Source organism: Zeus faber (genome assembly GCF_960531495.2).
Source record: "Zeus faber genome assembly, chromosome: 19".
NCBI classification, from domain to species: domain Eukaryota; kingdom Metazoa; phylum Chordata; class Actinopteri; order Zeiformes; family Zeidae; genus Zeus; species Zeus faber.
In genome coordinates, this window is record NC_137206.1 from 12,427,831 (window position 1) to 12,455,797 (window position 27,967).

The following is a 27,967-nucleotide window of genomic DNA, read 5'->3' on the forward strand; positions in this document are numbered from 1 at the left end:
GCACATGCTCCAGCTCGCTTGTCTTGCAGTGTTTTGTTCCCGGGCACTGATTTGGAAAGGCCCGAAGGCTTCCTCCTTGTTGAAACTTGACGTGAGAGGTAAATGAAACAGAAGTAGCTCGTCTGCGGTTTTGTCCCTATGTTCCCGAAGCAGGATGCAAGGACCATATTTGCTGCAATACGGTACGGGTTGACCAGATTAGAGCCATAGCAACAGGCTGAGACCGCGACCAGGAATTAGACTGACGACTGGACGTTATTGGCTGCGGCTGACGGCTTAAGACCAGCCCTGTCAGAGCGGGGATTCTTCCTCCTCAATAACTTCTCAAGGTTAGAGAGGAGGCAGGGCACCAGGCAAGATGTCCATTTATAGCGCAGGTGCATTGCACGCACACACACACACACACACACACACACACACGCACACACACACGCACATAGAAAGACCCTCTCAGACGAACACGCAAGCACAGGCCTGTTATTGAGCCTGGGCGGCAGCAGATCTCGACTGGCCTCAGTGTAAATTGCTGAGCTCTCACCTCACCTCTCCCTAAAATCAACAGGATAAGCCACTCTGAAAATGACTAGATTAAGACGGATTAAACCGACCAAGAGACTGGGAGCTGGGAGACGACCGGCGGACTCACCCTACGCACGCAGGGAAAGTCGGTGAAATGCAGGGACGCACTTTGATCGGCCTATTGTCGTGCACTTCGGTTGAACTGTTCAATGCGTTTGAACGCGCGCCACATTATTCATCTTTTTGTTTGAAAAGCCGATGCAAATACATCCCACTGTAAAAAATGAACATCTCGCCATATGGCGGTATTTGGAATAAGCGCAGCGTAAGCCTCAGCAGCAGATTGTAAGATAACGGTACAGTTATTAAACACATTGCACGCAGTGTGAGTTCATCTTATGACTCATTCCTGCACACCAAACGGAATATGAGCAGAATTTCCGGCGATCCCCAAATAGCATTTTCAATCATGAGGCGAGGATCCTATCAAAATGAGATATGATCATATCCCATCGTCATTGACCCGATCACTACAGTTCAACTGCTCATTTTAGGTTACACCACGTTTTGCAATTCTGATATATAGGGCAGCATGGCGGACTATGTGCTGGCCTTTCCACAGAGAAAAGAGTCATACATTCATGTTAAAGGTCCTGTTATCAAACGACTTGCATTGCTATGACGACGAGGATAATTACACAATTTACTACAAGCTTTAAAATGCTCGTATTGCTGCTTGCAACTTATTTACTTTGCAATTTACTTTAAGTTCGCCGTATCTCCTTTAGTCTTTTTCTTTTCATAAAAAGACAGACAGAAGGGTGTCTCATTCACATTTTTTTTTTTTTTTTTTTTTTTAGCCATTTCTCTCACCTCCTCCGTGTTCTCGTCTCAGATTTTCTCACACCTTGTCAAATTATTTCCAAATCGCTCCCTTAACATTTCACAGTGGCGGGCCGTCACGAGTCCTCCAAATCCCTCTACGGATAAAAAATAAATAAATAAAAAATTCAGACGGCGACGGAGAGAAAGACATGTCATTTTTACAAATGAAACCTGATTGAGGGGGAGACGTGCTATTTATTTTTATTTTTTTTCTAACGCTGGCAGGGACGACGGCATTGATTGTAATTGCAGTGACCTGTCACCTCCCTCGACACACGCACACACACGCACACACACACACACACACACACACACACACACGCGCGCGCGCGCATACAGATATCTGCACACCCACGCACAGCCACTGTGACTCCTCTTTCTCTCCCCTTCGTCTTATCACAACACTGTCCCGATAAGAGTCCCGCGCTCCCAACTTCATTAAAGCCCTCATTTATATTAAACAGCCGATAAATTCCTCCACCCGGTCAGGCCTGTCTCACGGCAGCCTTCTCCCCCATTCAGCGGCGCGCTGGAGAGAGGATCACCTTCACGCTCCTCGAATCCCCCTCCCTCCCCCCCTCTGTTCACGCCGACTCGTTTTGTTTCTTTCAATAACGAAATAAAAAAACAAGACGTTAATGTGAGCCGGAACCTTCTTTTCCACGTGTTGTCGACGGTGCTCGTGGTACAGAGCGGAGCTGTGCGGGTTTTTGTTGTTGTTGTTGTGTTTTTCTTGTTTTCTTTACCTTCCCTTCCCTCGGCGGCCCTCCAGCTCCTCCGAAGAATTCTGGGAAATAAAGCCGGGGCTGAAGATTTTCCTCCCTCAATTTTTCCCATGTGCTGCCAAAACTACGTTATTAATGTTCATCGTTTCCTTTTTCTTTCGGCGGTGGTTTCATTGTATCTGTCAGTCACGGTTATTCTAAGCCGGCGAGAGCCCTCGAAAAAAAAAAATAAACCCGCATTCGTTGGATCCTTAAAAAAAAAATAAAATAAAAGTCAGACGGTGTGAGCGGTTGGTTAGCAAACCCTAAAACCTGCTTAGCCCCAGACCACAGATGATTCCGACCGCATGCATCAAGTGGCCCCGGTAGTCAGCGGTGCAGCTCATCGACCGCGCGGCGAATGTCGCCGCGCTCATTGTGCGAGACAGCTGTCTGTTGGGCGACGGGAAATCCATCGGGCTTCATCCAGCTCAGACCGCCGTACCGTGAGAGCCCTTTTCAACACCGAAAGTACCGACACGGATGGAGACGCGTACGGTCGCGGTGGTTTTTTTTTTTTACTTTTTTTTTTTTAACAACCCCTTTACGCTTGTGTGCGAGCGCGTGCGCCTGTCAGTTTGTGTCGATGCATTTTCTGTAGGCCCTCCTCCCCCTCCAGCCGCTGACTCTCACTTTCACTTTCCCCCCCACTCACTTCCCGTCTCTCCAGGAGGCCCCGGGCAGCCCGACAGTGCTGGAGCAGTCGATGACCTCTCTGACGGACGAGCGGGAGCGACGCATCTCGCACTCGCTCTACGGGGACATCCAGGGCCTGGACGACCGTCCCGCTCCGCGCGCCAACGCCGTGGGGCGCATGGGTGAGTCGGACGTTGTTTCCGTCTTTCCCCGTCTCCCTCTCTCCGTCGCTCCGCCCCGCTCTCCATCCGCCGCAGTGACGTCACCTCTCCCGAAAAGGGGCGGTCGATCCGCTAAAGCCAAGCCCTCGGCGGTTTCCGCCGCCGTCTTCACCCACACCTCAGCCGCAGAAACCCGTTTTCAGAAGTGCCCCCGCGTTCCCCTCCTCTCGACGTCGTCACGTTCACCAACCCCCATCTGTTGTTCTTCCGTCCGTGAAGAACAATGGGGGGAAAAAAAAAAACCCTCCCGGGGGTTGAGGAGTGTTTGATGTCACTCAGAGCCCTCGTCCCCGTGGCCTGATCCGGGTCAATTCCCGTCGCGCTCGGTGGGCTCGGATCCGGGCCCTGCGAGTGCTTCGGACTCGGCAGTCGGGTTGATGTTGAACTTCTCCTTCAGACCTTTCTCCTACTCCAGTGTTCATTGGACCAGTCTTCCTCTTTTGTGTCTTCCTTCATGACTCCTGCTTCCTTCCTTCCCGTCTTTCTTCTGCCTTTCCTCCCCTCCTTAACGCTCCCTTCTCCCCTCCATCCCCTACTCCACCTTCCCCCGCTCACCCCTTCCCGGCTCTCCACATCGGATATCAGGGGCGGTTTTCGGTGGCATCTGATGGTTAATTAAGTCTCCGGATCAATAGGGGATCCTCTGCCTGTCATCTCTCTTTCTGTCTCTCCCCGTCTGAGTCAGCCCTCCCTCCATCCATCTCGCTTTCTCTCCCCTCCCGCCCCCTCTCTGTCCTTCCCTCCCCCAGCCCCCAGCCCCGCTCCCACTTTCCACGCTTCCCCGAGGCTGTCGGGGATCACAGAACGCCGTCATGCGATCACAAACATCCATCGCGGGGGCGCTGACAAATCTCGAGTTTTTTTCCCCAACTTTCCTTCCTTCCTGCCGCCGAGCTAAATCAATTAATAAACAAATAAACAAACAAACAAATAAATAAATAAATAAACAAAACTGTCTCTCTGGGAAGCGCCGGCGTCGCGGCAAAGCAAACGAGCAAAAGCGTAAAAGTTTGGAGGACGGGGCGGGGGGGGGGGGGGGGGGGTGATAAAAGTTGCAGATGAGAAAAGGGCTCCGGCGCCGTTGCAGTCGGAGCTCGGCGGAGTGTCAGATCTTCCGACTCTGCTCGTCCTCGCTGGGGGTTAGTGTCAGTCGCTCCCCCCTCGCCCCCTCCTCCCCCGCCCCTCGTTAGCCTCGCCCTCGCTCAGCCCTCGCGCCCGTCGGTCGATGGGTGCAAAACGGAGCGACGGGGGACGGTGATGTCTGTGCCGAGGAGGGGGAAAAAAACGCGACACCTCGACTCCTGCAATTTCATCGGCACCCGTGCTTATTAAAGATGTCATCTGTTGTTTACCTGATACTTTACCCACTGCATGTGTGTTGAGGCTGTTTCTTCAATGCTTTGTTTTGAATTATTATGCTGTGAATGGGCTGAGCTATATTATTATTGGTTTGTGCCTGAGTGGGTCACATATACAGTATATTATTGCTTTCTCTCTCTGTATGGAGATGGATGAATATATATTATATATATATATATATATATATATATATTTCTGCCAGTTGACGGCTTAGCTCTCACTCCGTAGCCCAACAGACAGCAAGGTGTCCATCTATTTCAGTCTATATGTTATTTGAGACGGGGCTCAGACATATTGCCTGCTGTGCGAGATGTGACAGTTTTGGGGAAGAGGACAGATGCTGCGATGTGCTCAGCAAGGTCAGGACGTGCTGCTGTCATGACCTGACTGACAGCCGTAGAAGGCTTATGGGGACCCGGCGAATTACTGAGTAATGAAGGCCAGATATATAGAAGGCAGGATACACTTTGATGGTTTGACACACTGGCAGAGTGCAAGTGTATATAAATATATATAAATAAATAAATATATATATATATATATATATATATAAATCCTACTTACGGGCTGAATATATTGTTTCTTGGAGCTACTAGAGTGATTACTGTCCATATTGTGTTTCATCTAACCTCCTAAAACACAACAAGCCTTCTCGAGTGCTTTCCGTACATCCATTATGGGCGCCGCATCACCCTTAATGGGCCTGGGACTCTGAGGTAAATGGAATTGAATGGTTGTGCTGCAGGAGAATTAAGACCCGACTCAGATTGTGACTTATCGTCGATGGCAGCAAGTCAATAGTTGGTGAAATTGTAAACTCCATATTTGCCGTTATTGTTATGGAGAGCATGCGGTGTGGCGTTAGTATATTACACACACACGATCAAACACATACACCGATCCTGATTTTTCTTTTTTTTTTTTTGACGTTACATATTGTCCCCTTTTTAATTTATATATTATTATTTTAGAGCCAGCGTTTTTAGACAGCAAATTTAGACCTATAAGCAACAGATTGAGGCGAAATAAGAATCCGTTTTTCTGTACTGACAACAGTGCTGTTAATAATAATATATCACTCAAATATCAATGTCAGTCTTAGAAATGTCCCCTGACCCTGCGCGCATCTCAAGTGACGCTATGTCGGGTCGCGGCCCCGAGGTTGAGAATGTCCGATAAGGGATGTTGACGCGCAGGCAGGTATTGCACAAGCCCACAACCCACACACACACACACACACACACACACACACACACACACACACACACCACCCACGTTTTCTTTCCTCCCCCACACTCACACACTTCCTCTGACAATTCCACACAGATCGCTCGTGTCCCTGTAGTTTCACAAGCTCGCTCATCCCCCAGTTTACGCCCGGTCGTCAGGACGGGAAAAATGGCCGGGCTTGACCTCCTTTTAACGCGGCAACGGAGGCTTATCCAGTGCTTTTTCACGCGCCCGGGCGAGACGTCGGGCTGAATCGGTCGTATTTTTTAACGCGCGACGTGTATTTCTATGCGCTTATACGACAAACTGCTTATGTTCAAATTTCCCATCGCGTTAAAACATCCTGTGCTATGCAAAAAAAACAAAACGCTGAAAAACTGTTTTCAAATCAAATTGGAGGGTCCTCGGTGTTGAAAAAGTTTGAGAATAACTGCCCTAAATAATGGCATAATGACGCTCAGTATCCAAGTTCCTTCAAAGAATCTTGAACTCGCTCCCTCATTGACCCCTCCCACACCCGCTTTGACTCTGTGGTGTTTGATTGACAGCCGAGGCAGAGTGACAGGCGGATGACGTGCCAGATGGTAAATTATTGGTTCATTTAGACCCTGAAGGTTTATTAAGCGTTTTATTAACCCTGGATGCACTACATTCACGTGGCGCTTCTTTATTGGATTCCACTTTGGCCGCTGCCTTAATATGATTTCCCCAAATAGGGATAAATTAAGTTTGATTTTCATCCAATCCAATCAGAAGAGCCGCCAAAGCACGTTGACGTTAAGTGAGACCAAAGCACATTCACAGCTCACTGGGCCTTGTGACTGTATCTTTCACCGGGCGCCATTTTTCGGCCCTACGGTTATTCCCATCTTTAGTTGTATCGAATCTGCACCTCTGGATTTATTACCTTTGCCATCACAGGTTTTTATCCTGTGCATAGCATTGCATTTCTATTTTTGTACATATTAAATATCCGATTATTTCTGTTTTGTATTTTGGACTTGTTTTAATACTGTATATTTGACATTTTAATTGTAATTCCATTCCATTCCATTTTATTTTATATTTTTATCGTATTTTCTATTCCGATACGGAAAAAGCGCGCCTTCGTGCAAGTCTCTGTCATGTCTTTTTCAACGACAAAAATAAAACGAAGTTTACGCCGTCTTCCACTCCGCCTTGTCTCCGTTTCGGGTCCCCCCCCCCCGCGCGCTCGTGTCGTTTTTGACCCACCGCCTAAGCCCGACGGCTTTGTTTTGTTGTTGTTCTGCTCCTGGCCTCGAGCTATCCCCAAATCAAACGGACGCGCTGCATCGCTACCTTTGGTTGCCGGCGTACGGAGCGCGTAGCCGGCGTCTGCGCGAGAGGGTTGAGGCGTTTTGAAATAACACATCGCGTGAATGGCATTTAAAGGGCTAAAGAACAAAAGAGGCCTGGACGGAAGGGAGCTTTTTCCTCTGCAGGGCTCAGCTCTCTCGGAGAGGGAGGACAGGGTTTTGGCCACGACATGGTGCCGCGCGCCAGGGATGGGGTCGGTTCAGGCTTCGGGACTTGAGTTTCCCGAGCTTTGGTTGTTTACGGAATGATTTGTCCACTAATACCTTTACTGTTTATAATACTTCCTTTTTTTATTCCGATATGTTTTTTATTTATTTTTATTTTTTTATGCAAATAATGTTTTGATAGAAATTCAACGATTGAAGTTGAGTTGTTGTGCTTTTTCGTGAAATTAGCAACAGAGGACCTTCGTGACAACACGCGCACACAATAATGCTGGGTTCAATGGAACTGCCACGACTAGTAACACGTCTGTTGAGCTCTGAGCCTGCGCTGCTCCCACCACTAGACCCAGGACATTCAAGCCTCTACGTTTAAAGAACGACAAAAAACGAACCCAAGTGTGAACATTGGGAAACGGTCATCGACGCCTGTCGTGTAAATGTTCGGATCAATTCTCCATTGACGCCGGGGGTTCCGGCGTGGCCACCGTCCCCCGGCGAGCATAGCGGCCCGCGGCTCCCGCCCCACGGCTACTCTGGGTGATTACCTGCTGCAATCCGCGTAGTGGTCTGATGGCGATGGCGGTATGGATCAACGAATGATCTCTGCCGCAGCCAGAACAATCGGCCAAAGTGTGTCAAAGAGGGAGAAAAGCCGGACCGGGAAGAGAGAACCCTGCGAGCGGAAACGCAAGAGAGGAACCCCGAAGCGCGCGACGGACGGACGGTGACGGAGCGGCCGCAGGCGAGGAAAGGCGGAGCGGAGGGGCCATCGACTTGACCTCTCACCCCCCCCCCCCCCCCCCGGTCGGCGTTCTTGGCGCTTTGGGTCGGCCGAGCGGGGGAGACGGGAGGACAGGAAATAAGCGGAGAGGAGCGGAGAGGAGTGGAGCCCCGCTCGCCGCGGACGGATGCAGCCGGGTGGCCCCCCGAAGCCGAAGAGATCATCAGATCATCCGTCTCTGTCTCGTGCTCGCCGCCTGAGGCTCCTGATTGAGGGAAGGGTAATCTGGGGGCCAACCTCCTTCGCCTTTAATTTCCCAGAGTGAGGCCACACACGCTACGTGCCAGCGTTTTACGGCCACTAGCCTCTAATTGTGTCGCATTAGGGTTAAATTCCACCGGAACGTTTCATCGTCCTCATTTGAGGACGACTCCAGTGTTTGCCAAGGCGGTCCGAGCCCCGCTGCCCAAAACGAGCTCTTTTAGTGGACGTTCTCCGGCAACCGCCGTCGGCCCGTTTGTTTATTCCGTTGTTTTTGGTTTGAGTTCGTCCAGCGAATTTAATGAGAGCGTTATAGCGGAGCTCTGTCCCCTCTGTGTTTGTGTATTTCCCAACCTGTGATCGTAGTACAATGGGGGAATTGTGGGTGCTGAACAACGTAGTCCTGATTGTACTACGTATTGCAGCTCAGTGCGGCTTAAGATATTCTCTCAATACTGGATCAATTTAAACAATTCCAATGCCAAACGCACGAGTCCAACGAACGGTTGAAAAAATAGTAAGGTTTAGGATAAACACTGTTTTCCTCGAGGCCGTTTTTTTTCCGCATCTCTCCGACAATTAGCGGAGTGGAAGCGATTCCTTCGCAAAACGACTGCAGCGGCTTCTGAGTGCGTTTTGCCATCAGCCTCAGTTTGATGCTTGAGTGAGAGTTAATCTCTTCTTATTCCATCAGCAGGGCCACGGCCATGCCTATGGCCATCCCAGCGTTGCCAATAAATGCGAATCACCGCTGATCTCTCGTTTGTGCAGGCAAATAAAAAACTTTTTTTTTTTGTTGAAGACCGAGCATCTGTCAAACATTAACATTTTGTAAGAATATTTATCCCTGCGTGACCTCCGTGGCATATCTCCCAGATACGTGCATGACTGCTTATTCATTAGTCACAGTATTGGGTTATTACGAACGCTGTTTTTCCCTTTACTGGTTGAATGAAAGCCTGCTGTGTTCTGGCTGTCTCAGGCTGAATAAACCGCACAAATAACAGCCAAACAGTGTTCTGATGTGGAGCGAGGAAGAAATCTGGACATTTGGAAAAAGGTACAATTCCATTCATAGAGTTCCAGCTTTACTACTTGTGGCTTATTGGCTGTTTGGGAAGGTGTATATTGAGTAGAAGACATTGATCATAAGGTTGGCAACACGAGTACAAAGTCAATAAGTCCTCTCTCTCTCTCTCTCTCTCTCTCTCTCTCTTTCTCTCCATTCAAACTCTTTCAGTGGGGCTCCAGCAATCAGATTTTTTGGTGGAATAATGTAACTCAAGGTGAGATAAGATGCCAACAGAACTGCCTACATGCCTTTCTGTTCCTCCCCGGGTTAAATTAAGCCATTAACTAACCACAAGTAAGCCGATACATGTTTTAACTCGGCTTTAGGGCCCTCATTATTTCATTAGCCCTCTCTGAGCTCGGGCGTCAACGCTCCATGATGAGCAGCCGCGACTTCCAACTGTCGCCACCCCTGAGCCTTCACACTAACTAAAGACCACACATACACACACACACACAGACACACACACACAATGAGACTCTTTCACTCACATGTACGTGCGCAGGGTCGATCTGCCCGGTGACAGCACCTAGTGCCAGCACCCTGGCAGGTCCTGGCACTGGGAGGGAGGTGTTGCCTCCGCCGCCATCCTCACCTCACCTGCACCTCCGGAAGCTACCCCACCGTTCAAATACCCTGACTGCGAGGAGCTGGCAAAAGACGAAAGTGTCAAACCACTGTGCGTGCGTGCGTGCGTGCGCCTGTGTGTAAGTGTATCTCTGTGCATGTCAGCTCCTCATGACACTAAAGCGGTGACATTACTCCGACATTACGGTTAATTTCACTCTCTCTCTATGTTTCTGCACTAAAGCCCAAGCCCGTTTTGCGCTATAACTAACTCCCACATACTCCGTTCCTCCGTTGCCGTGCACTTTCCTCACCCCAATTAATGAAATCAAACGACAACTTTAAACGCAAACACTCCATTCCAACCACTAATTTAACACGGTGTCTCTGGCCTGTTTGGTTTATCATCTTCATTTTCAGTCCGTAATTATCAGTGGTCTTGTGTTTGTGTCTATGTTTGTGTGCGTGTTTGTGTATGAGTGTGTGAGTGTGTGTGTGTGTGTGTGTGTGTGTGTGTGTGTGTGTGTGTGTGTGTGTGTGTGTGTGTGTGTGTGGGGGATTAATTCTCCCTCTCATGCTAATTAGTTTGACAGCAGTAAAGAATAGTTCCTGCACTACAGGTTCAATAACTATTCTCACCTTTGAACGCGTACACTTGGCCTTGACTATGCTTGTCCATTGACTTTTTAGCGGTGTGCTCGTGTGTGTGTGTGTGTGTGTGTGTGCGGGTATTTGTGTCCGTGGCCTCTGACCACGAGCAGAATGCTGTTAATGATGCGCCGCTTGTGTCCAGAGGTCCACAGTGATGATTCGTGACACTTTCCGTATTTCTCATTAACGGCCACGTGCCCTGTGCACAACACTTCCCAGACAAGATTTGGCAATTAATCCAAGGCGATTAAAAGGGTCATGTGTTGTCCTTATGTGGGCATAAATTAAATGTTTCTATATACCATGAGATGTGGTTCTGTGATCTGTGAGTGTGTGCACGGGTGTATTTAGCGCAAAGGTCTTTCGAAGGACACGGCACTTACTCATTCCATCAGCGTGTTCAGTGTTGCTGGCGAAATCCTTGATGCTTTCTGATGCAACAGAGTGCGCCCGGGTCTCTGTGGGCACACATCCGCAGGCGGCCTCCTGTTGACGGTAATGCACTTTGCAAAACTGACTGACTGCTACAAGCAGCGCGCAAGCAGAGCACGGAGAGAGGGGAGGGATTTTTTTTTGTTGCGTACTATCGATCAAAGCGTTATACAATGGGATGACTGTAACTCAAGGGTAAAGTGAAGTGAAAAGAGGTTTGTGGGATTGTTTTGTAGAGTAGTCGTCAAGCTTCGCAAACCCACTTTTCGCGTCAAAATCAACACCATCGCCTATTCTTAACCCCCACTCGGCCAAGGAAGACTCCCCAGAAAAACTCCTTGGGGGAAGAAACGGAATAAACCCTGAGGGGCCGTAGGGGCCACGGATGGAAGAATCCAGGATGGCGTCGTACTAGTTAAAATTGTGAATTCAAGGATAAAGGCTTAAATCATGGACAATACTTAATTACTGTCAATATCTTGAACAGTACAGCACGGGTAACATATATTTGTGAATTTCAAATCCGTCTCTTGCGTGACATGAACAGTCTAAATAGTGACTATGGATACTGTTGTGCCAAGCCATCTTGTGTTGGCGGATTCCACGCTGAGGTAACGGTTCCACCATCCATCTTGACGCGAACTACCTTCAAGTTCATTTCGGGTCTGATAGCAACCAGCCCGACTAACGTCTCACAGTTAGCCGGACCTCTAAACTTCCTCACATTCAGGTCTGCCGAATTACAGGAAGGGTGGGATTCAATTACCATGTGAGAAATGTTCCTCGTTTCAACTGTAAGAGAGGTGGGGGGCATTTTAATCACTGGAGATGGACTACAGCCTCTTCAGCTCTGGACGGGGGGGGTTGAGCTTTCCAACAAAAGGCAAAGATTCCGCTTCCTCAGAAGGAGGCCTTTGGAGCCGCTCCGCCAAGTATTTAAAAAAGGCTTTTTCAGGGTCAATATGTGTTTATACATTCTTCCGGACCCAGCGAATGTCTGAGCCATAACTTTGACGTCACTTGCAGAAATAAAACTGAGGAACGGTTGTTTTGTTTTAGGTCTGGAAGATGCATTAGGTAACGCGGAACTTAATTTGAGGACAAGGCAGGACTGTGTCTGATGGACAAAAAATGTTCCTTGAACACGCTATCTCCTCTGGATTAAAATAGAAATGGTTAGAAAACGTATCTTGTGAGGAATGTCCACTTTCGCCCCCACCCCCATGGCTGCTGGAATCCTCACACTTCAACTAGGCATAATGTGGGAGGATTTCAGTTTTGGCATCCCGTTCCTAAAATCCCGCCCATGTTGCTACCGGCTCATATGAATTGTGCACTGCACCTGTGAGAGGGAAAGGCCTTCTCTTTCCCGTGTCCAGACCTCATTCCGACACACTCACCCTTGAAACGACTTAAACTACACCTCAGGCTTTTCCAACATGTGAAACTCCTGAATACCCCGGTCACGTGCCACTGATATGACTCCCCCTCCCCCTATCTGATGAATAACCAAGATAATGCAATTCATCATTGCGTTGATTAGCGCTCCCATTCACCGCGGCGATATACATTTATCATTCACTGGGCTCCGGTTGAAACAGAATGCCTCTCAGATTTGGATTGGGAGTCGGCCAGGGTAAATATTGTCGTCTGCTGCGAGTGATTACACACTTTTTTTCCTGTGTTACTGAATTTGCGAAAGGGCCGTACGATAATGGAAATAAATGTAACCCATAGAAGAATACTGAGAAAGTTATTTTCTGAAATCCTGAGGTCTAATTGGAAGCACGTGTGCGGATTGGACTCTGGACTCTGACTTTCCAAGTTTACCTCTGCACCCGGTTCATGTTTATGTTTGTGGCTTTGCGTTTGCGTGGACATGCGCGTGTGTGTGCTGGTCGGAAATATCGAAGAACACTACAGCTGAAATCCTGATGCAAATTGCATCTTGTGATTTGCACTCCGGAAGCTACAAATGGCATCTAATACTCTATTACAAGTAATTCAAATGCACTGTTCTGAAGTCTATCTGCAAATACCCTCCTGCGTTCTCTTCTCTCGAGTTCTGTGTATCGATACTTGGTCACGTGTTTGAAAACAACCTCCCCGCCGTCTTTGGCGCAGAGCTGTGCCGAGGCCATCGACCAAACACCTTCTTTGATTCACCCTGAGGGGCGTTTAAAAAGGAAGCCTCCTGCGAGGAGGGTCGGCCGGCTCAGAATACAGATCAGGAGAGGCCCCCTCCCACACATCTCTCCCTCTCTCTCTCTCTCTCTCTCTCCCTCTCTCTCTCTCTTTCCCTGTTTTTCTCTCTCTCTCGCTCTCTCTCTCTCTCTCTCCCGCACGTCCTTTCTGTGCCCTTAAAGGAGAGCAAAGGAGAATGGATAAAGCGATTCATCTGCACTGTTTTCTTTCAGGTTTTCTAACTTTGAGTGAAGCTTCAGGACCCGAATCTGAATAGAGTAGCAACTCGGCTAAAACTTCTGCTCGCTTTATACCCTTACCCATTCTTACCCTAGTATTTGTGTGCGTGTGTGTGTGTGTGTGTGCGTGCGTGCGTGCGTGCGTGCATCAGTTATTAATCAGAACCCTCTCCTTCAATCCATCTCAAGGTAACTACCAGCTCTCTCCGACCGTGAACATGCCCCAGGATGACATCGTCATCATTGAAGACGATAGGCCGGCTCTGCTGCCCGTCCACCTCTCCGACCAGTCGTCCTCCAGTTCCCACGAGGACATGGGCTTCGTGGGGGAGAACCCCGTGGCCTGGATCCACGACCTGCCCAGTCAGAACGAATGGTGAGCACTTCCGCCTGCTGCCGGTCGCCCTGAACGCCGCCTCTGCCGTCCGCTGAATTATTGATGTTGTTATGGACTTCAGGCTTCAGAGGAAAAATATGGTTGGTTCTGTGAAAGGTCAAATGTGCAGATTGTGTGTGCAAGTGTGTGGTTTTATGTTTGTGTGTACAGAATACGCAGTCTTGTCGGTGTTTGTATACGCATAAACGTGTGTTTAGGCTTCATGTATGCAAAACGTGTGTATAGATAGATGGGTACTTTATTCATCCCCAGGGGGAAATGACTGCAGCATTGGAACATAAAAGGCAAATAATAATACTAATTAAAGATGATGATAAAAATGTAAATAGGAAAGAGTGTGTGTGTGTGTGTGTGTGTGTGTGTGCGCGCGCGTTTAATATTGGATGACTCAGTGAGAGTGGGTCAGGCCGTGAGTAAGAAGCTCTCTGGGGCTGGGCCTCCCAACGACGCCCCCCACCCTCCAGACCCATGGGACGCCCCTTCATCCCCTCACGCTAAAATATAAAGGGCTGATCATCCTTGACAGAGGGTGAAGCCTCTGCAGGGACCACGCCAGCTTCCAGCATCTTGATTCAAGATTCAAGAGGTTTATTCGTCACATACATATACATACTTTCAACATATATGCAGTGAAATGTAATGCAACGGTGATTACACACAATATTTTCTAGGGAAAAATGTCATTCTAATAGACCAACTAACTGATTCCTAAAACGTAATACAGTAAGTTGAATACTTAAAATAGAATAAAAATAAAAATATATAAAATCAAATGGAATAGATAAAGGGAATATGCTGTATATGTAATAGAAAATTATGTATATACAGATATGTGCATAAAAGTGGCATGTGAATGAAGTGAGGTAGTGTTTGTGGGATAATACAGCACAGAATACAACAGTACGCGCAGCAATACGGTAACACCGAACAACCCTGAACAGTGACACAGTATGCGGTACAGTATGCTACATACAGTACAGTAAGGTAGTGGGGCCTATGTGTGTGGCTCAGTGAGGACCCCTGGTGAGTTCAGCGTTGGCAGTCCTTATGGCTTGCGGGAAGAAACTCCGCCTCAGTCTCTCTGTTCTCGCTCTGTGACTGCGGAGGCGCTTGCCTGACCGCAGCAGCTGGAACAGTCCGTTGTTGGGGTGATGAGGATCCTTCATGATCCTGTGGGCTCTGCTACTACACCTCCTGCAGGGAGGGGAGGGTAGTTCCAGTGGTATGTTCAGCTGAACGCACCACCCTCTGCAGGGCCCGCCGGTCCTGAGCAGTACAGTTCCCAAACCAGGCAGTGATGTTGCCTGTCAGGATGCTCTCCACCGCTCCACAGTAGAAGGACTTGAGGATCCTCACCGAGACCCGGAATTTCCTCAGCTGCCTGAGGTGGTAAAGACGCTGATCTATACATCACATCAAAATATACTGATTTTCTGTTTTGGGCAACAGCGCTCATGTTATTAGATTTGTGCTCGATTTCTAAAAGGGTTGAGATGTCGGAGAACATGCCGATTCTCGCCAACAGAAATTTGCATTCCAAGGTTTACAAGGGAAAGAGAGGCTTGGAGGCTAACTCTAGTGGAGGGGAAAAAAATGTTTTGAATTGTAACAATTCATTGCAATACAAGAAAATCGAACCGCTAATATAAACCCAGTCGATGAGTCGGCGAAATGGGATTGAATGGGAAGGTCCCTGTCAGATTTTTTGCTCCCACTTTTAAAGGCAAGGTTTTAACATAATCGCCTATTCAGAGGTGCACGCCGTACGCAGGAGGATAACAATCCGAGGCCTTTTGTCGCGCGTGATTACAGTGTTCCCGCGTGCGGGGGGAGGGGGGCGGGGGAGCGGTCGTGCCGGTCTAAACAGCAGCGTCTCTCTCCAAACTCCCGCCGCTTCCATCTTCCCTCTTCTATCTTTCCTTAACCTCGCGGAAAGATTCTCGCTTGATTGCCGTCTTTCTATAATGGTGGACTTGAAGGGTCGCTTCTGCGCGGCTGGCGTGGACTGGAAAGTGCGGCAGATGTGTGTCCTCTGGTCATTTTCTTTTTTATCTCCCGAGAGAGGGATGCTCTTGCCTTCCACACTCGTCCTCCCTTCTCTCTCTCTCTCTCTCTCTCTCTCTCTCTCTCTCTCTCCTCATAGCTCTCCCTCTCTCCCGCTTGTTTATTATGAACGTATAGATTTGCTTGGCGTGCCTGCTGTTCATGCCATGGCAAAGGTTTTGTCATAATGGATTAGGTCCACAGCATATGCCTCGGGAAATAAAAACTAAAAAAACTCACACACTGTTGACACACACACGCACACACACACACACACACACACACACACACACACACACACACACACACACACAATATACACAATCGTAAATGAACAAACACAGATACACGTAGACACTGAGATGCGTGCAGAACTGTATATCACTGCCTAGGGGTATTGTGAATTATTCATATATCCACCCCACACAGACTCACGTACACACACACACACACGCACACACACACACACACACACACACACACACACACACACACACACACAGATAGACATGCATAAACTGCTGTCTTCATTTACTTATGCTCAAGGCCACTCACACAAAATGTGTGCAGACGTTATTTTTCATGGTATCACTTGATTTTTTTTTCCTCCCCATTTTGCTCTCACACACACCCATGTGATACACACACACACACTGGCACACTCACACAGCGCACGGCACTGGGCGAGGCGGTCCGAGATGTGGGTCACAGCAAGACTGCGGCTCATGGGGAATGGTAGCTCGCCAGGGATTTCCTGTTTCTATTGAATCCATATCTTGCGTTGCAGACGTGAAAGCCTGACCTCCGATCCCCGTGTGTGTGTGTGTGTGTGTGTGTGTGTGTGTGTGTGTGTGTGTGTGTGTGTGTGTGTGTGTGTGTGTGTGTGTGTGTGTGTGTGTGTGTGTGTGTGTGTGTGTGTGTGTGTGTGTGTGTGTGTGTGTGTCCCATTCCGGTTCAGGGTACATTCGACGCACGTTACAGGATCCCTGAGATGCCGGGGAGTCAGATTTTCTTTTTTGACAAATTTTTGGGGTGTGCCCCCCCGTTGTTGCTTGTTTTCCTCTGTTTGGCTTCTGATAGTCGCTCATGAAAGGGTGCGTCTCCGGGTTCAGGGTTTTTCTGAAAGGCGTTGTAACCCAGGTGTCATTCTGTCTCTCTCTCAACGTTTTCTCTCCCCTTTTCTTCTCTACCTCTATGTTACTGTAGATTTTAGCATTCTTAGAAGATTAATCCAATAGCCTCTGTCTTGCGTTAAAAATAGTTTCTCTCTCTTTCCTCTTCTGCGTCCTGGATTTGAGTCCAATCCACCGCTGGTTGAAGGATGTGGCCCACACGTTAGTGCGCTAACATGCCTGCCCACAAGATAAATGGTTTCTTTGAAGGCAGAAATCCCATCTCACCAGAGACGCATTACTAAAACGACCTTTTTTTTGGGGGGTTCCCACGGCTTCCCGGGGCATTTTCTGTTGTGCTTGCTCATGCGGTATTGTCTGGTAAAATGTGGTAAAATATGCGCTTGTTCCTCTCTCTCTCTCTGTCTCTCTCTGCGCATCAGTTTAACAGTCTCAGAATTAGCGTACACAGACCCTGGAAGCCCATAAATACATATGACCGTGATGTGATATAACGACGTGATGTGATATAACGTAGTCTGCACTTGAATCACAGCTCCATAAAAATCTATTTAACGTGACTCTCAGCGTTTAATACGAATAGATGTCCATTGGGCTGATATTAACTGTGATTGAGGGGATAAAATAATGCCTCGGCCTCACTCGTAACTCAGGAAAGCCTTTCCATTAATGGATCTGTTTGTTCCTCGAATCGGGGTCCTCATTAATCAATGTTTCGTGGAATCTTGACACAGGAATTTGGTTCATACCAACACATTTCTTTTTTTATTTCCACACATTCTCACATGTCACCATGCATAGCCCTTTCATTACTTTATACTGTACTGTATATTGTAACATTATCGATCGAGTGCCCCTCAATTTCCATATATGGAAATGGTATCTCCATATATTTTAATGAATTCAATGTGATAACGGCATTGAGTCAAGACCAAACAAATAACATTTTTCGGAGAAGGTTTTATAACAGAGGCAGAGCCCCACCAAAAGATCCTGTGTAGAAGTCTGTTTTGTGATCCAGCCATTGGCAGGGACATAATCAAAGCCATCTTAATGTTTGCTTAATTGGATCCATCCCTAATTTCTGTCTGGAATGCTAATGCCTTGCAGTCAAATACTTTGTTGTCATTCATTGTAATTGGACAGCTGGTCTTTCTTGCACAAGAATGGTCATGTGCATCCGGATAACAACAACTGTTAATCATTCAAACATGAGGTTGTCTAATTTGTGAATAACAGGACAAGACGTTGTTGACCAATTATTTCTATCGCTGGAAAAGTCACAGGATCCATATCAAATTACACAATCAGTAGCCTTCTGAATGAAGAACCTTCCTTATGTTCTAAATCAGTGGTTCTCAATATGGGGTCCTTCAAGAGATCCCCAGGGGTCCCCATCATCAATATGATAAATAGTTAAACTTCATTATTTTGTTTACTAGATGGTAGCGCCGTTAGAGAATGTACAATAATAAGTTTCACTGGTAGGTAGGTTGGTGTGGCGGTTTGGACTAAATCATATCTAGCCATGAAAATCTTCTCAGATCGGGGTACCAGAGACAAAATGTTACCAAATGGGGGCCGTGGCTTAATGCGTATCAAATTGGGAATGCGTATCAAAAAAGGTTGAGAATAACTGCTCTAAATAAGGCTTAACAGTTTGTGTTGTGACTGCAAGCGGACACCCCTCGTCTGAGGTGTGCCATACATTTGGGAGCATTTTTTAAGTACAAATAAGCTGTGATGAACTTCACACCCAGGAGCAGATGGAAACTTGTCATGACAAGACTCCTGTCTGTGTGTGGGGGGTGGCTGATTTAACCCGTGCTCGCCGATTGCTCTGATGAGCAACAGGTGTACAGCCACCCCTGATCGCGGGCCCAATTTACTAGACCGCGCACAGGTGTGGCTGCTTCAACCACACCACCCCGACACCACAATGTACAACTGTCGCTTACCAAATTACACACTGAACCGAGCACTGACCACAACTGGGCGCGTCTTCTCATGCTGTTACTACAGTTACTATCACTGGCTGCCTACTCAGCGCGAGGCCTACGAAAAATATGAAGATTCTGAAATGGTCCCGCGCTACCGGTACCATCTATCCTCTCAGTCACAAAGAGCTTGCTGGCAGGACCTTGCAAATATGTTGCGCTTGTAACAGCTAATGGAGCTACTAGACCTAACGGAGCCACAATAAACTGCTCATTTATTGTAACATCCAGAACTCTCTATGCAATCCCTGCTCACTCTCTTTTACATACTCGATTGCCCCAACTCTAGGACCCCATGTAGACCCCCAAGGTCCTCTGACTGCCTGATTACAAATACCATTGCCTAACGGAAATTTTACATTCACATTACACCATTTCCGGTGTACTAAAGTACTTCAGCTGAGTAGTTTTGAGGTAAAAGTACTTTGAGTTTGGAGTTACAGACACTTTACATCAGTGTTTAAATTACATTTTTTCCAAACTTCTTTCAGAGATGAAGGTAACCAGATACATTTACTCCAGTTCCGTACTGAAGTACACTGAGGTACTTGTACTTTGAGAACAAAACGTTTATGTAGCTGTGGCCGTGTGCAAAGCGTTACACTATTGTGACAATCAAAATATTTTCCCTAGGTTGGCAGGTCTGAAACTGTGCTCGTGATAGACCTCAAAGTTTGCCAATAACATAATATTCATAACAGCCTAAGGGATAATCATTGGGAAAAGTTATCATAAATCATGTCTGTTATACTAAGCTAGAGGAGGCAGGTTTAAAACTGCAGCGTGGTGAATATACCTTTGAGCCAGGAATTTTGAAAGTTAATTTGCCAGCAGGAGATGACTGTGGTTGTGTACCAGGCTGCGCAAGGTTTCCTGTATGAATAAACATTGTAAATTATAACCTATCCAGGTTCATTTTCCCCTTCCCAGATGTTTCCCTTAAGTTCATTTGGCCACCGAGTCCAGTTCCTCCTCCGCACTGTGCCTGCCTCCTTAGCCGTAGTTCATCTCTAAACCCAAACAGGAAGGCCGGTGTCTCATTGATTTATAAATGAACCAGATAAGGCTCGCCGATACGTAACGTGTGATTTACTAGCACATTAATCCTGGCCAAGTATGCCGGAGCCTTTTTTTCCAGCATTGGAATGTGGTAAACACGCTGCCGGGGAATAGAATACAGTGTCCAGTCGTGGAGGCACGTAGAGTCAGCAGACTTGTTATCTAGGAGTGATACAGAGGGAATGCGGCGGTATCCAGTTTCCACCCGGCTTTTACTGTGCAGGAGGACAAAGTGCATTGCTCCATCCCTTGTGGTCGACGAGAACGGAGTTTAACCCCCGACGATCAATCTGCTCCGTTCCAAAACCGCCACGGTTTCTCCAGTCGGCCCCTCGTGAAAGAAACCAATTGTTTGATTTGTCTTTCCACCCGTTTGGCAAATCGATAGCAAGACCACAGCGATAGGGCTCTGAAATATGAAGCTCTGGCCGAAAGGTTTACTATTTCAACGACTATTGGAAAACAGACCTGTGTTCTCATTACCCTGAATAACAAACCGAGCTGGACCATGAAGATCCAAAGTCTGGATTTTGTTTTAAGATTTGAAAAGTCCCGTCTCGTCGCTTTCTCCCGTGGCTTAATTCCTCCGAAGATCTAAAAACGGTAACTGTGATTGGTGGAAAAGTTTTGGTTCCCCTGTGATGGCTTGGAGCTATGTCCCCCCCCCCCCCCCACACCGGTACATGAATATTTCCCTTTCATGGCGGCGCTTTCGCTGAGATGCCATCAACTTTTTTGTCCTTAAAAAAAAAATAAAAATCAAAGCCGCAAAAATGATAAACAAATTCAAAAACGGCGACAACGAAAAAAGAAAAGCAAGCTCCCTTTTCAACGCGGTCTCTACACATGAGACGAAACACGAAACCCCGGACGCTGGGGAGAATCAAAGTTTGGTGAAAGTACCTGGAGGAGTGTAAACTCTTTTACCTACAACACACAAAATAAAAGTGCCGAGACAAAGCAAGGGGGCTTTGAAGGCGCGACGCACTTGAGAGACTGCGAGCGTGTCTCCCTCTTCCCCGACTACACAGCCTCCCGACGCTCTTCTCCCCGGCTTTGCCTTTTATTTGCTCCCTTTCAACCCGCTGCGTCGCGCTGCCGTGCTCATTGGCTGTCACCGGCGTAGACGCAACAAGGCTGCAATAGGTGAGGCCGTGATCCATCAGGAAACTCTTGCGAAAAGTAACACGGGATACGCAACGTGGCACAGCGAGACAAAGACACGGAGGGACAATACCAGCGCTTTAATAAAAAAAAGTTAAACCTCAGTTCCTTCATCCGCAGCACAGACATGAAACCGGATGAAGAAATGACGGATCACTTCGTCTTGGGTAAAACGTCCCAACAAAATGTGTACTGTAAACACTTTCGTTTATTCCTGTCGGCAAGTGCCTCCTGTTGAAAATTCTGATGGTCCGCTGTCGACACAAATTTTGAAACCTCTCAACGTGCGTCACACCGTCGTCCCCGGGTCGGACTGTCCACAGGGTGAGTTTGGAGAGCGCCTCCATTGGCTTGAGTTATTTCTGGCCTGCTGTACTGTAAGTCCATTGTGCGCGAGGCGTTGTGCAACACCATGCGGGAACCAGGGACTAGGTACCAGTCGCAGGCCTGAGGAGGGGGCGCACACACACATACACACACACACACACACACACACACACACATCTGGATCACATTTACAAATGAAATTAGGGTAGAAAGTGTACTTTAGTTAAAACACACGGTGAGGGATTAAGCAGTTTATTTACATACGATCACATTGATAAGAATGCAGTTATATTTGCAAAAAGGCTCCGCTCCTGTGGCTCCAGTCTGCCTTTTTGACTCGTCATGGCTACACGTCGTCGCTGGCTCATCGAATGACGTTCAGAATGTCATCAATGCGCTTGACTCTCAGGAATTTATGCTCTATTATCTCCCATGCCCCAATCAACGCCAGTGCGGTTACCTTTTGTTACCGGATTCATTCATGATGATCGTTTTTGATTAATTTGATCCAAATCTCTAATTTGGTCAACAGGGAATTTCAGCAAAAAGTGGATTTAAAGAGAGAATTTACTTCCTTTCAATGGAATGGTCACGATCGGTGCATTCTTGTCCGAAGTAAAAATGACACAAAAGCATATTGTTATCCTTGGTCGACCTTTGACATGGGAAACTGTGGAGTTGAACAACAGTAGACCGGCTTTGGCCATGTTGACCTTTGAGGAGAGATGAAAACAATGGCAGCTAATATATAAGCTGTGTGAAAGCGTAGTATTTTATAGAGTTCTGCGCTACCAGGAGATAAACAGTGAAACAAAATAAATATGCCATCATTTGCATTTAGAAGCGAGTGGGAAGTAAATGGTCTATTTGTGTTTGTTTTACTGTTTATAGTTGGCGAGCTACCTGGCATGCTATTCAACAATGGCTTTAGCAACGCTGCAGACTACTTAAGAGAGGCAAAGGGTTTTTGCACTGCCAGGTTCTGGTGTAACGGGGGATTTAGCTCTGCAAATATTGGAGGATGCATTTGGGTGAATGAATGTGCTTTTGTCGCTGTGGGGAAAAAGTGATGGACTGCCATGGAGCCGTGAGCTTAAGACTAGGTTCACATGACCCCAACACAGGCTGTAGTCTCCTTGTCCCATGTGTCATATCTCATTTAGGCTCATTCAAACCCATTATTAAACATATTTCATATCTAATTACAGGTATTATCACAAAATTGGTGTCATTCTGCTTTCAAACATTGCATTTTTAATTGAAGGCTCTTGTCATTGGGAATGAACAGCTTGATGCTGTTCTTAGTGTTTGAGCACCGATCACAGTGGAGCCAGTTTACAGCCCGGTTGAGACGGTGAGGACGAGTCCTTTTCCAAAACACTTTACCCCGCCCTCCACTCAGGGTGCTGTGATGCCCGTGTTCCCACGAGGTAGCCCTCTGTCTTCACGGCTCGGATTCCTTCCTCCCCGCAGAATATATGACAGAAGTCAATTCTCATTAAGGAGCAGGCCCACGGATAAAGGGGACAGGTCGGGATGAAGAGACAAGTTAGAAGGGACGAGAGAGAGAGAGAGAGAGAGAGCGAGAGAGAGAGAGAGAGAGAGAGAGAGAGAGATCTGGGGGATGGGGGGGTTATAGGGAGGGCGACAGTAAAAGATGGAGAGAACTAGACTGTGTCCTTTTCGTGTCTTTGCAAGATGTCACAGGTGGATACATCATTCCCCAGGCAGCCCTGACAGTCTGTCAGGCGGAAGAGATGGAAAAGGACTCCTGCACACACGCACTCTCCCACACACAGACAGACACACACACACACACACACACTCACAGAAGCACACGCACACATTGCCATCCACACACATGCACACACTCAGAGAAGCATACACGCACATTGCCATCCACACACATTCACACACACACACACACACACACACACACATATACCTACAATCACACAAGTGTTTGGACACACACACACACACACACACTGGTTGGTAAACAATTTCCTGAATTTACATATAAAGTGAGTACGGTCCACATGGACGTGAGCAAGCAAACTTTTAAAATAACATCACCGGTAGCGCTGCCCACTTTATTTGACTTCGTGATTGGGTCGCTCTCATCACGCAGGATGTTAGGAAGGATTGGCAGCGGTCTGTGAAGCACGGCGTGTTCGGCCCATTGAGCCGTTATCATAATTACATAGGATTCATGTAAACACACCTGTAGGCCTTGTATGTGGATAGCAAACAGGTACACACACTCACGCATAAAAAAAAAAAAAAAAAAAGTCACATCCAGACAAGTGCACCCACACACAAGCGTATTGTGAAGATATGCATATGATCAGACACACACACACACACACACACACACACACACACACACACATGGAAGGAAGGTGGAACCCTTGTTTTCTTGCTTCCATTCCTGCTCCTGCTTTATGAATATTTACCAACTCTCAGTGGTGGACTGCCAGCTACAAGCATGTCGCGCATGCTGCAATGTAAATTCTCCCCATGTGTGTGATTGTTTACAGCTTCAAAAAAGTGTGTGTGTGTGTGTGTGTGTGTGTGTGTGTGTGTGTGTGTGTGTGTGTGTGTGTGTGTGTGTGTGTGTGTGTGTCTGTGCGTGTGCGTGCGCCCGTGTGTGTCCTTGCATCGTCCTTCAAATGGCTCTTCACCTCCTTGTGACAGGGATGCAGGTGTATCTCAGCAGGAATGCTGCCCGAGTAACCTTTTGATACACAACACATACACAAATACACACATGTGCGCGTGCATAATCGAGCACGCCGCCATGAACACTCACTTATGCACAAATAGAAGATGGTCGATGCCGAGAAAAATAAACACGGCCTTCAGGAGACCTAAAAAAAAACAAAAAAACCTCCCTTTGTTTCTTTACTTGTATCGACATTTTTGTCTGCGTCTACAATTCAATCTCAATCACCAAAAGGCTATGGACGATCACAGGTGCAGCTGCTCTTTTTTTGACCTGTTACTAGTACCAACACAGGCAGAACAAATTTCTCCATGTAGACCTTACCTTGCGCTTTCAATGTTCACTCTGAGTAGGTATATTTGATTATATCCCAAATCTGCAACAAATAAATGCACAGACTCCTCCGTTCAGTTTAAACGTCTATCGGTTGAAGGAGAGCTCAGAGCTCTCCACATGCAGCTAGTCATCCATGTAGTCAGGTGGATCGGCAGTATGATGATGCCAGACTCACTATTCAAGCCTTATCAGGGTATCACTCTGCATCCCTCTTACCCACTCATATGGGCATGGGGAATCTTCAATGCCCCACCCCCCCGAAAAGAACCGTTAGTGGTCAAACTCAGTGGTGCTTCTTTGAGAAAGCCCGACCCTTGGACTCTAATTTCTTCAGTGCCGGAAATTTGAAAATGATGGGAGGAAAGTGGTGAAAAGGAGGAAAAATGTGGTAAAAAAGAAAAAGCCAAGAAAAATGAACCGAAAGCCAGGGGGCTAAATCACGAGCACAGAGGGCTTTTAGTGCACACCACTTAACAACTCTGCCAATGTGCAGTTTGACACATTTAACTTCCTGCGAGGAAGGTGGCGAGAGGAACAAGTAGATGTAAGATGCAAGTTATGGCCATGGATTCGCCCATGAGCAATCCTCAGCGCTCGTTAATTTTAGATGATGGCAGGACTGTGAACGGCGAGGAGAGCATCTGCTCAAAATAGTGGAAATTGCTTTTAAACACTGCTTGAAGAATAAGAGATGAGGGAATGTATTATCCAAATGGATTGGGGCTGGCTATCAGAAAATAGGCCACAGCCGAGAAACAGATAGATGCTCTGCGAAACACCTGAGGACTTTGCAGCACTTTATGGATATTCTCGACTAACACTGGTCACATGATTAAGCCCATTTTCACATTTTTCCTGTGATACGCATTATCTATTTGACCAAAGTCAATTAACTTACCGAGCAATCCATTGGACACCCAGAGCACCCCAGTCGTGTCTGGATTCAGTTAGTTAGTTTAGTCAAGTTAGTTTTCATTTTATTTGTTCCTTTCTCCACTGGGAGAGAATCTTTGGGCGTAAAAGTGTCTGTGCATGAATCTGAGCTGAAGCTACTTGAGCACCTCATGTTTCGCTCATTCGTCAAACCAATAATGTCAACGAAGACCACCGGTGATGACACATTGATTTGCCAGAATGAGCCATGGATACTTTATTGTGTGTCCGTGTAAAGTACAAAGCTGAAAGTTGTTCCACTGATCGCATTGCACTTGTGGATCCAGAGAGTGTTTCAGCTGCTGTGTGTCGCTGCTGTGCAAGGCAGTGCATACAGCTAGAAAGGATAGAGATCAAAGTTTAAGCAATTCCACACACACACAAACACTCGCACACCACACACCATGCCCACCTGCTGCTTGTGGCTGTCACATATGCTTACCCAGTGTGTGTTTTGAGGTGCTGTGTTTGCGACAGGTGAACCGCATGTGGCAGACCCGTGCTCGGCAGGGACGAGGAGAAAGGGGCATGTAATCTGACAGTCAAACAGCCAGTTCAGGGCAGTCACTCAGCTAGCCCGCTTGCCACCCCCGAGCCATCGCACTGCCTCCCCAGCCGACTCCTTCCTGCCGTCCGGTGGACAGCCGTCTACAGGATGGCAGGAAGGAGTCCGCCGGGGAGGCAGTCCCCGGTGTTTAGCAGAGGGAAGCAGCACTGCTGTGTAAATTGACCACGGCTTAAACCAGAGGCCCTATCTGACTTCCTGCTGGATCAGCTGGCGCCAATGCCCAGTCTGCCCCCCCCCCCCCCCGCCATTTACATTACCTAGATTGCTTTTTCACTCCTGGAGAAAAAAGGAAAAATTTCTAATTCCGCCCGGCCACAAATGTGGCTCGATTTGCATCCCCACGAAACGAACTGTCACAGCGCTCTCTCTGAGAAACTGACTTTATCTTTGCATGGATGACAGGAGAACGCGTCAGCTCGTCCAGTGGCCTTTCTCCCTCTACGTTCTGGCTCTGTACAATTGGTCCGGACACAGCGCGCGAGCTTGAGTGAATGAAGTCTAAATTCATGCCGAAAACACCCCGCACCTCCCCTCTCCACCCCCAGACCCCCCCACGCCGCCCCCTCGCGGGCTGTTTTAGTCACGCTCTGGCAGATGTCATCCACAGAGATAGACTAGGACGTTGGTGTTCGTGCACCTCCGATGATGAGAAGGAGAAAAAGGGAGGGGTGATAAAATGAATGAATAAATAATACATCTGTGCTGTCATTCCTCTCATCCCATTCCTCACGCTCCTTTCTTCCACTGTGGCAGAGTTTGTCCCGAGAGAGGTTTTGATCTTAGTTGGGATTGTCAGGTGCGGTCGACGGCGCAACGACGACTGGGCCGTTGACACGCCGTGCAGTGCTTTTGCTGGAATCTTTCCTTGACAACCCAAATAGACAGAAGGCTCTGCAGCAGACAGTGGCAAACGTTACAGCTGTCTGAACGGCTTTCACATAACCTCTCCTCTACAGGCATCCAGGGGCATAGCTAACAACTCAACATTGTTGGAGGGACCCTCATAGTGTGTTAGGGTCATCATACAGTACAAGGCAGCGGTGAAAACATCTAGGCAACCGTGGTTCCATGAGAAGGGACCAGATCTATTACTCAGGGGACTGATCTGCAGATCATGTAATCCAATTGAAGACTCTGCATTCACAGCGAATGGCAAAGATAGTGACGACCTTGCGCTCCTGTCCGCCCCCGCACGGGTGTATATCAACGCAGCTCACCTTCCTCCCTTCCACTATTCGTTGCTTAGCACTTCAGGGGGGCAAACTACCACAGCAAGTCTTGGGCTGTCAGGGCCCGTAAGACTACCAATAAATCCCAAATCGGGATCAAAGAAATTCAGGCTGGGTGCAGGGGCCGCACGCCCGCCAAAAATCGCGACGCCAGTGGGTGACTGCCTGGCTTTAAGCCATCCAAGCCTACATGACATGCTGAGATTACCAGATAGACATTAAGTGTAGAGGCCACTTTTCCCTCTGCAAATAGTCCCTGTAGGAACTCCAATATTCGTCCCATAGGGCAGTCAGAAGGCGGGCTCCGTTGCTTACACCACTGGGAAAAAATATGCCATCTCAGCTTGTGCTGGGAGCGTGTAGAGGGTGCCCTGGTGGCGCATCTTACAGGCCTGATGCCAGGACCTTCTCACTATCAGGTACCAGGCCAGAGGCGCCACAGGTCAGGGCATGGGTGCCCTATTGTTCTGTGCGCCCGCGGGAGTAGGTTTCGTCGGAGGAGAACCGGGAATGGTCGTGGGAGCGAAGCAGCAGCTCGAATTTCACTGGAGCTCCAGGAGTCCGGTGAGGCCTAGCCAGAAGGCCAGAGGTAGGCCTGGTAGCCCAGGAGCAGGGCACAGGCCGCCTGCCCCGACGTCAAGTAGGCCTTTCTCCGCCAGCGCTGCACTACCTCACTATTCAGTAATTGAGCCAGTGACACCCACTCGTGCGAGTTAGAAACCCGAAAGAAATTATTTGTAAAAGCCTTGAATTTCGAGAATCTCAATGCTGGATCCTTCTTTCACATAGTAAGAAAAGAGGAACTGAGGAAGG

General features: G+C 47.8%; 1 protein-coding gene across 1 annotated transcript in view; it reads left to right on the forward strand.

Annotated features, from left to right (window-relative positions):
- Positions 1 to 27,967, forward strand: part of pard3aa (par-3 family cell polarity regulator alpha, a) — a 350,702-nt gene that overhangs the window by 188,720 nt on the left and 134,015 nt on the right. The window contains exons 15-16 of the mRNA XM_080020374.1: positions 2,839 to 2,986; positions 13,433 to 13,619. Coding sequence (XP_079876500.1) covers positions 2,839 to 2,986; positions 13,433 to 13,619 — 335 coding nt within the window. The remainder of the gene's footprint in view (positions 1 to 2,838; positions 2,987 to 13,432; positions 13,620 to 27,967) is intronic.